The following is a 9,953-nucleotide window of genomic DNA, read 5'->3' on the forward strand; positions in this document are numbered from 1 at the left end:
CGGGCAATTTTTGACCTGGCATGGGGCACTATTTCAGGTGAGGGGCAATCATTGCCCTGGCATGGGGCACTATGTAAGAGGGGCAATCATTGCCCTGGCATGGGGTACTAAGTGTGAGAGGGGCAATCTTTAACCTGGTACTGGGCACTACATGTGTGAGGGGAAATCTTTCTACTTCTACTTGGCTTGTATTACCTGAACATTAAAAATTTCAGCTATAGGAGGATGCTACTCTACCTGAAACACCCTTGAGTGTCTTTTGGTCGGACGTTTCTGGATGACTCAAGTCTGTGGCCTAAATCAAAGAGGATAACAAAGTGGGTGTTCAATACAGCAAGAGCCTGGAGCGATCTAGCATCTGGATCTCAATTTGACCCTTCTACACACTGGACAGGATGACTTGAGTGTCATGCAGCTTGGACTGCAGTGTGACTGAATCATGCAAACAATGGGAAGCGACAATGGCTACTTGGTACAATGGATGATGGACTAACGGCATTCTGAATGGACAGAATCGGATGAGAAACCAACCAACTGACTGAAGATGGAAGATGAACCAGTCTGCGATGTGGCTTCCCTACCTAACCTCAACATGATGGACTGCTAGCCCTCTGGTTCTCCTGTACTCCTGCCCTGAGATCCAAGTCTTTCTCGGGCTGAATTGTAACGACGAGGCTAGTTGGACCTGGGAGATGGGTCCCCCTTGAATCAGAAACCATATTGGAAACATCCCAACTAGCGTCCCTGTCGAGCTGCAGTTGTGCTCTTCATCAGAAGAGGAGGTGAAGAAAGCCTCACTGGGGCTTCAAGGTCTATGAAGAGGAACGTTGAAATGTGCTCCATGATTCTCTCCTGTAAGAGCTGGGTTGTATTCTAGTCGCCGAGAGGGGGAGCCTCACAGCCTACCCTTTGGCGTTTCTCCTCGGGGAGTCCCTGTCACGGTCTTGACGGACGTTCCAGGTCATGTAACTGATGTCACGACAGCCTTTTGAAAACTTGGGTTTCTCCTGAGGGGGAACGTCTACAGAACTGCAGGCGTCAGATGGCACGGTATCCCAGCATGCATCTCTGGTCACTCAGATCACACCCTGATCAGTAAGGCAACGCTCATTCGATGTGCATGCAATGTTTTAGAGAGTAGTAAGGAAGTAGACAAAAGGCATGAGAACAGTTTGTTATTTTGTACGGTTGTCAGCCTTGTTTATGGGTGGGAATTATTTGCTAAATGGGGGGAATATGAAATGTATAGTCAATTATTTGTACATGAACCAACAGCAACAAACTACTAGATCTGCTCAAGGTAAGTCTGTTGGCTGTATTTTGCAACAAGACGACCAAAGCACCCCAAGATCTCCATCGTCGTCCAGCTCAAGGTAAGGGGCTTCTGTGGGGGGGGAGGTTGGTAGTTAGCTTCAAGACCGCTATGTGCACGTGTCTATAAAGATGCTGTCTGACTTCACAGGATCTCCTGGACCAGAGGCAGAGGACCAGCAGGTGACCAGATCCCCAAGACCAGGCATAGGAGACCAGAGGCTGGAGACCAGATCCCGCTGGACCAGGTATGGGGCACCAGGGTGATATATAATAATAATAATAATAATACTACTACATTGGATGTGTATAGTGCTTTTCTCGCTCTAAATTATAATGTAGGGTAACTAGATCCCCCTGGACCAGGAATGGGGCACCAGGCTGGACCGGAGGCTGTGGACCAGAGGGTATCCAGATCCCCCTGGACCAGGAATGGGGCACCAGGCTGGACCGGAGACTGGGGACCAGAGGGTAACCATCACCAAACACTTGACACCTGGAGGTTCTTTTTAATTATTCAATCTTTTTAAATTAACAATCGTAGAGCGTGTTAATTAGTTTTTCCTTCAGATTTTTCATTCTGTGAATTTTAGCCAAAGCTGTGATTTGAGGTAATTACGGTCACATCAGCTGCTACTACTGTAGTTTATCCAGCGTACATCAAGGTGGACACTAAAACACAACTAAAACGTAACAGCTGGTCACACTCACACCTGGTGACGTAACATCACTCTTTTAATGTGTGTTTGTGTTGTGAACAGATGAAGCTGACGACCCACCAGGAGCGAGACGAGGACTACGATGGGACTGCTCCACCTCGCAGGACGTGACTTAAGTCACGGGTTGTCAAGGGTTCCTTGTTTCTCAAGGGTTCCTCATGGTTCAGTGTTAGGGACAGAGTTAGGGTCAGATGGTCTCACGATGAACCGTTGTTTTTTTTTATTCACATCCCAGAATTGTTTCTCTGTGCGCACAGTTGTTGAAATGTCTACTGATGTTTTATGATATAAAATCATTTAAAACGACCTGGCTGTGTGGCTTGTGTGGTCATTTTTATTATACACACGCCTGTTACCCTAATAAGGTAAGGTAACCTCCCCCCTCCTCTATACCCTCACCTCCATCCTCCCCCTCACCTCCCACCTCCCCCCTCCCCTATCCTCCCCCTCCCCTATACCCTCACCTCCATCCTCCCCCCTTACCTCCCCCCTCTACCCTCACCTCCTCCCTAATCTTCCCTATGTACCCCTCTCCTCCTCCTCCCCTCTCCTCCTCCTCCTCCTCCTCCTCAGAGTGTATCTAATGTACCCCTCTCCTCCTCCTCAGAGTGTATCTAATGTACCCCTCTCCTCCTCCTCCTCCTCAGAGTGGATCTAATGTACCCCTCTCCTCCTCCTCCTCCTCAGAGTGGATCTAATGTACCCCTCTCCTCCTCCTCCTCAGAGTGTATCTAATGTACCCCTCTCCTCCTCCTCCTCCTCAGAGTGTATCTAATGTACCCCTCTCCTCCTCCTGCTCCTCCTCAGAGTGTATCTAATGTACCCCTCTCCTCCTGCTCCTCCTCCTCAGAGTGTATCTAATGTAACCCTCTCCTCCTCCTCCTCCTCAGAGTGTATCTAATGTACCCCTCTCCTCCTCCTCCTCCTCCTCAGAGTGTATCTAATGTACCCCTCTCCTCCTCCTCCTGCTCCTCCTCAGTGTATCTAATGTACCCCTCTCCTCTCTCCTCCTCCTCCTCCTCAGTGTATCTAATGTACCCCTCTCCTCCTCCTCCTCAGAGGTGTATGTGTGTGTGTGTGTGTGCGCGTCCGTGCCTGTGTTTGTCTCTACGTGTGCGTGTGTGTGTGTGTGTGTGTGTGTGTGTCCGGCCGTCTGTCTGTGGTTTCTTTCTACAACGGACACAGAGACACTGAGGCACCGCCCCCCCCCCCCCCTAACCAAAACCCAGGGAGGAGGTCCCAGAATAATATCAGAACAACATTTGTTGTTTTATTTATAATTTCTGATTAACAAATTATTATTGTTAAGGCACTTATGTAACATTATTTAGTAATAAAAGGAGAATGATGATGGGCTGAACACACAAGAACATTCAGTTGGATCCACTGAGTTGTTTATTAAAATTATGCTTCATTAACAAATGCAACAGAAAAATAGTCCCTTACATGTACACAATAAACACAAGGACTGAAACAATAGAAGCTGCAGACTTTACTAATCATAAACAGGTGTGCACGTATCTTTAATAACTGAACATGTTCTGCTGCCGTTTGGTTCCCAACAGAACACCAGGAATCAATACTCAGTTTAAAGTCATTTACAACACAGACCTCCTGGTTATTATGAATGAAATATAAAATCTGCTTTAAATCAGGTTCCTTTGGCACCGAGCTGCTCTACTCACACTAACACTGAAGTAATGCATACTAGCCTTTCATGGCTCACAGTAAAACAAACAATCTCTCTTAACCTCTTGTTGTGGACTGTGTGTGTGTGTGTGTGTGTGTGTGTGTGTGTGTGTGTGTGTGTGTGTGTGTGTGTGTGTGTGTGTGTGTGTGTGTGTGTGTGTGTGTGTGTGTGTGTGTGTGTGTGTGTGTGTGTGTGTGTGTGTGTGTGTGTGTGTGTGTGTGTGTGTGTGCGTGCGTGCGTGTGTGCGCACACCGGTTCACCTGCTTTTTTTCTTTCTACAACCGACACAGAGACGCTGAGTCACCCTCCACCCACGGCCCCACCCCTACGTAAAACCCAGGGAGGAGGTCCTCCTGGGTGAAGGTGGACCTGAAGGTGTGGATGTGTGTCAGTGTGTCTGAGGACCCTTCTACACCTCGGGACACTCTGTAGAAGGACAGAGTGCCAGCAGGCCGGTCCAGATACACTCCTACTCTGGTAGAGCCAGCGGGGGGGAGACGTATGTCTGTCTGTCCACCGTTGTACCAGGCAGAGTAACCATCATCACGACAAACAAGACTCCAGGACTTGTTGTTCCCTCCAAGCCTGCTGTCATCACCCCATCCTCTCCTTGTGATTCCTCTGTATGTCACTCCTATCTTAACCCATCCTTTCCACTCTACCTCCCAGTAACAGCGGCCTGTCAGAGCCTCTCTACACAACACCTGGGGCCGGGAGTCAAATCTCTCTGGGTGATCCGGATACGACTGGTCCTCTCCAACCTCTGTCACCTTTCTGTTGTCCTCAGACAGAGAGAGGTATCCGTTCGCTGTGTTTGGGTCCAGTGTGAGTTCACAGGCATCTGACGGGAGAACAAGACATGATATTATTCATAATTCCCGAGATATTCCAGGTTATTCGCCCCAAATCCCCCCATTAATTTCCGTTGGAAAATTCAAAAAACGCTGATTCATGCTTCATCCTCTTCAACCACTTAAGACATCATAACTTGGTCAAAATGACCATCATTACCGTTTACCATCGTTCAAACAATTAAACAAATCTACACATTTGTATCTTCAATACAAATGTAAACAGAATTTCAATATCATTTATACTTTTTTCAGAATCAGTTTTAGTTTCATTCCGGATTCGTTTTCAGTTGGTCTCGCTCTAGCCTTCTGACTCAGCCTTCAGACATCACAGCACTCTGGAGGTGGAGGGTAGTGTGGTCTTTGTTAGCCTCTCTCTCTCCCTCATGGACTACAACAATGGACTACAATAGTGGACTACAATAATGGACGTTGACGTTGACGCGCTGACATTAGCATTAGCACTGAAGTTAGCATTGACGTTAGCAGTAGCGCTGCAGTTAGCGTTGACGTTAGTGTTAGTGCTGCAGTTAGCATTGAAGTTAGCGCTGCAGTTAGTGTTGACGTTAGCATTAGCGTTGACGTTAGCATTAGCGCTGAGGCTTGCATTGACGTAAGCGTTAGCACTGAGGTTACCGTTGAAGTTAGCTTTAGCTAACATGGAATAAAGCATGGATATATAGACCTTCCATATAGCATGGAATAAAGACCTCCACACTCGGGGCCACTCTCTGCTCCCCCTAGTCCGACAAGGTGAACCCTTTCGGCCTCACACACGAGGTGGTCCCGCTGCCCTGGGGGGTCCACAAGACCTCCACACTCGGGACCACTCTCTGCTCCCCAAGGTCCCACAAGTTGAAGGCAAAAAATAGGTTTGGCGCTTGTCGCGGTTTGGAAAGGAACTGCATCTTGCTGTACATTTTTAACAAGGAAATAGAGTGATTTGGCGTTTATCGTGTTTTGGAAAAGAGGTCCTCATATAGACACACACACACACACACACACACACACACACACATATATATATATATATATATATATATATATATATATATATATATAAATATATATGAAAATTTTATATATATATATATACATACATATATATATAATTTTGTATATGTGTATATATATACACATACATTTATGAAATATATATATATATATATATACACACACCTCAACAACAACGTTATAAATACATCAACAACAAACATCTCTTCTTGGATCCAGATCTTACCAAAGACAAGCAGCTCAGCGGTGTGATTGGCCGTGCCAGCGCTGTTGCTCGCCATGCAGCAGACCGTGTTCACGCCAGACCTCACCCCTCTGACGAAGAGGAACCCCCTCTCCACCCAGGCCTCCGATTGGTCGTCTGTGCCGTTCCTCTCCAGGGGCCTGCCGTTGTGGAGCCACTTGACGGTGGGCTCTGGAGTGCCACTGGCATTGCAGGTGAAGCGGGCCACTTGGCCCACGGGCAACCGCTGGGTAGAGGAGTTGAACTCTGTGATGCTGGGGGCCTCCTCCTCCGTGGGCATCACTGAACCTGAAGAAACCAGGATGAGATGAATGAATGTTTACAACACGTATCTAGAGATGCACCATGAGACACTCCCTTCACTCTCTCCTAATACCTGTCCACTAGAGGGCGACCAAGAAGATTCTGACCCAATTTTCTCACCTTCCTATATGATTGAATATCACAGCAGTATCTACAAAGAGTTTCCAGGGAGGGGATGATACTGTAATTAAATAAGCAAAATAAAACATGTTTATTAAACATGATCATCCTAGGGCGCCCCGTCAGCCCCCCACGCATTTACTTATTAGATTTAATTGATGATTTTTGTAAATAATCTTCCAATAAGTGTGTGTGTGTGGGGGGGGGGGGGGGGGGGGGGAGGGGCTGATGAACTCAGGCAATATTTGCAGAGCCCAGCACCTTCAGGAGAAAGGACAACTGATGTCACCTCTCTCTGAACTGAGTCAAATTCTAATTCTCTGAATAGAAATGCCAGATACAACTGTTAAATTATAATTTGAGATAGGCAAAGAACTTCTCTCTTTTAATTTTGTAGAGGTACGTACAGTATCCATAATAGCACTTTTGTTTGTAGTTTGAGTGTATAGTTAATCCAGTTTATGGGTCATAAACTGGCACACATAAAAGTGTCCTTACAGTGTGCTTAAGAGCTTTTGCACAGTTGTCATAATTTGTTAAATATCCTTGAACATTCTTTGTAGCATTTTTGTGTGTGCAATTTATTAGACTTGATCCTTTTTGCTTATTTTTTAATAGTTAATTTAATGTAAAATATTATTGAGCATCTTTAATTCATGTATGGAGGTTGTTTATGTATGTTTATGGGTAAAAAAATGTAATATTAATGTAATGTTATGTAATAATGTATTGTTAATTAACAGGGCAACGCTCCGCTGGCTATGTGAAGGGGGGGGTGGGGCCTAGGGCTCTCGCCTAGGGCTACCAAAGAGCTAGAACTGGCCCTGTGGAGGAGAATGCAATACATTTAGAAGCTCAAATTGAAACTAGTGCAAGCAAACGCAGAAAAATAAGCTACGTAGGTGCTAGAGATGCGCAGACAAAGGCCTGCGTCAAAAGTTGAGAAATGTTCAAACTTTTCGGGAAGCGACGGGTCCGTCGGCCAATCAGATCGCGGAAATGCAAGTACACTAGTGTGCCGCTACTTGGACTCTGTCCAATGAAATGGTCTTTGTGATGCAACCCGCCGTGGAAATGTCAAAAAGCCGGCCGGCAGCGGGGGATTTAAGAATGGATTTAAGAATTGGGCGATTGCTGTGGTACACGTACAGGGGCAACACTGTCCTTGCTACTACAGGATCAATTTAGCAACAACAACAACAAGCAGGAAGACGCAGGAAATAGCCCGCTTTATAACGCCTGGTGCAAGGAGAGCGCAAGCAGAGTGTTGCACCTGTTGCAGGCTGAGTCCACAAAGACTACTCCCCCATACGTCAGACACGCCCTTCGTCATCCGTCGACGAACGGAGGTAGTGTGCATGAGGTGTAACCCTCACTTAATTGAACGCATAACAAAGACAAGCTCCTCTTGCTCTACTGCTCCCCCTGCTGGAGGAGTAAACGAACAACACCTGCAGTACCACCGTGCTGCCAGAAGGGGGACATCCTTTATTTATTTATTTTGGTTAGTAGTTCAACACTGTTTATGCTCTGTTAGCCTGATAACACAAAAAAAAGTATTATTAGTAAGGAGGGATGTTCAAACATAGATCACAAAAGCAGAGAGTATTTTTTGAATGAAATGACATGATTGAATAACATAACTATGTTATTTCTATAAAACTTCTATAAAACCCTCACCGAGTTCATCCATTACGTGCTCTCTCCCCTCGGTCCACGGTGTCGCTGAGTCTAGGACAGGACAGAAGAGAACAGAAGAAATGAGCTCCAAAACAGAACGACATCGTCTCTAAACATGACAGGACCCACAGCCAATCAAACACAAAGTCCATCCCCCCTGAAAGAAAACATGAATTTACAATTAATATTCATACTAATTATTATCATTATAATTTTATTATAATAATAAAGTATTATTGTTTTTATTATTATTATTGTAACTATTATTATTATTAGGTGCCAAGCACAAAGTGCGAGGCAACCTATTGTAATCATTAGTTTTATTATTATTATTCCGACACGTTTGACTTACACAGCCTAAACCGCTCGCACACTTTTTATGAAATTTACTGCAACTGTAGAGGTTGACCCAAGATTAACAGATATAGCAAATATTACACTGATTGGCCCAAAGGTGGCGCTATACCAACTGTCCAAAAATGCAAACTTTGCTCAAGCATATCTCGTAACCAGTTTGACCTACACTCATGAAACTTACGTTCACACATGCATATCCTCATGCTGAACAAATATGCCTCAAGAACCTATGACTTCCGCTTTCCAGATTTGCCGCTATTTTGAATTTAGTTAAAAACAGTAAATTGCCTAAGGATCCCAGGTTTAGGTCCTTGAGCCCATATAATCTATGGACCATTATCTTCAATCTGACATAAAGATTAGTCTGTACAATAAAGTTTAAAGCACCCATGATCCATTGACTTCTAAAAGGGGTGTGGTTTAAACCGCAAAATTTGTTAATTGCTCATATCAGCATCAAGTTGGACTCCTATGATGTTGACTCTAATACAAAAGTTGTTCAGAATCAAATTCTGAACAAGATAAAGTCGACATATTTTCAAATAGGGCGCGGCATCTAAATGGGCGTGGCCTGTCACTAAAATCGCCACGGTTCATAGACGCAATGTTTGATTTGAGCGGGACCGACTTAGTGGTTGTTGGGGCCTAAAGTTCCAACTGCTCAAGTAAAATGAAGTCGACTGACAAAACAACATGGCCACCACAGGCTCAAAATCATCAAATTTTAACAAACTTCCGCTCTGCGGAGACCGTAATAGTTATGAATATGAAATTCACAGGACACGTGTCGGATCTGCTTCAAAATTGGTCAGTACAGTCAAGAAATGGTGCTGAATGAACGCTGTACAATTTGTGACTAAGTTGAAGGGAGTGTCCGTGGCGTGATGTCAAAGTTGGCCATTTTGGGTTAGGTTACAGGTTAGGTTAGGTTATACTTAATGGTTAGGTTAGGGTTAGGTTTAGGTTTATGGTCTGCGTCACGGTCTTAATGGTTAGGGTTAGGTTATGGTTAGGGTTAAGTTATGGTTAGGGTTAGTCTATGGTCTTAATGGTTAGGGTTAGGTTATGGTTAGGGTTAGTCTATGGTCTTAATGGTTAGGGTTAGGTTATGGTTAGGGTTAGTCTATGGTCTTAATGGTTAGGGTTAGGTTATGGTTAGGGTTAAGTTATGGTTAGGGTTAGTCTATGGTCTTAATGGTTATGGTTAGGGTTAGTCTATGGTCTTAATGGTTAGGGTTAGGTTATGGTTAGGGTTAAGTTATGGTTAGGGTTAGTCTATGGTCTTAATGGTTAGGGTTAAGTTATGGTTAGGGTTAGTCTATGGTCTTAATGGTTAGGGTTAGGTTATGGTTAGGGTTAGGTTATGGGCAGGGTTAGTCTATGGTCTTAATGGTTAGGGTTAGGTTATGGTTAGGGTTAAGTTATGGTTAGGGTTAGTCTATGGTCTTAATGGTTAGGGTTAGGTTATGGTTAGGGTTAGGTTATGGTTAGGGTTAGTCTATGGTCTTAATGGTTAGGGTTAGGTTATGGTTAGGGTTAAGTTATGGGCAGGGTTAGTCTATGGTCTTAATGGTTAGGGTTAGGTTATGGTTAGGGTTAAGTTATGGTTAGGGTTAGTCTATGGTCTTAATGGTTAGGGTTAGGTTATGGTTAAGTTATGGTTA

General features: G+C 44.7%; 1 protein-coding gene across 2 annotated transcripts; it reads right to left on the reverse strand.

The window, feature by feature from the left end:
• Window positions 1-3,407: 3,407 nt before the first annotated feature.
• Window positions 3,408-8,096, reverse strand: LOC311373053 (stonustoxin subunit beta-like). Of its 2 annotated transcripts, none has more exons than XM_084489909.1 (3): window positions 7,933-8,096; window positions 5,812-6,111; window positions 3,408-4,561 (listed from the first exon to the last, which is right to left on the reverse strand). In XM_084489909.1, exons 1-3 carry the CDS (start codon window positions 7,943-7,945, stop codon window positions 3,996-3,998), a joined length of 879 nt encoding a protein of 292 aa, XP_084346035.1. In that variant the 5' UTR covers window positions 7,946-8,096; the 3' UTR covers window positions 3,408-3,995. The 2 variants fall into 2 exon arrangements, with proteins under 2 accessions (XP_084346035.1, XP_084346034.1); XM_084489908.1 differs by having other exon boundaries at window positions 5,812-6,117.
• Window positions 8,097-9,953: the final 1,857 nt, after the last annotated feature.

This window comes from Micromesistius poutassou (assembly GCF_964030765.1).
Source record: "Micromesistius poutassou genome assembly, contig: SCAFFOLD_6447, whole genome shotgun sequence".
NCBI classification, from domain to species: Eukaryota; Metazoa; Chordata; class Actinopteri; order Gadiformes; family Gadidae; genus Micromesistius; species Micromesistius poutassou.

Coding starts and splice junctions, on each gene's coding strand:
- LOC311373053 (XM_084489908.1), bottom strand. Junction 4,562..5,811: donor CGCTGAGCTGCTTGTCTTTG/GTAAGATCTGGA, acceptor TTCTCCCGTCAG/ATGCCTGTGAACTCACACTG.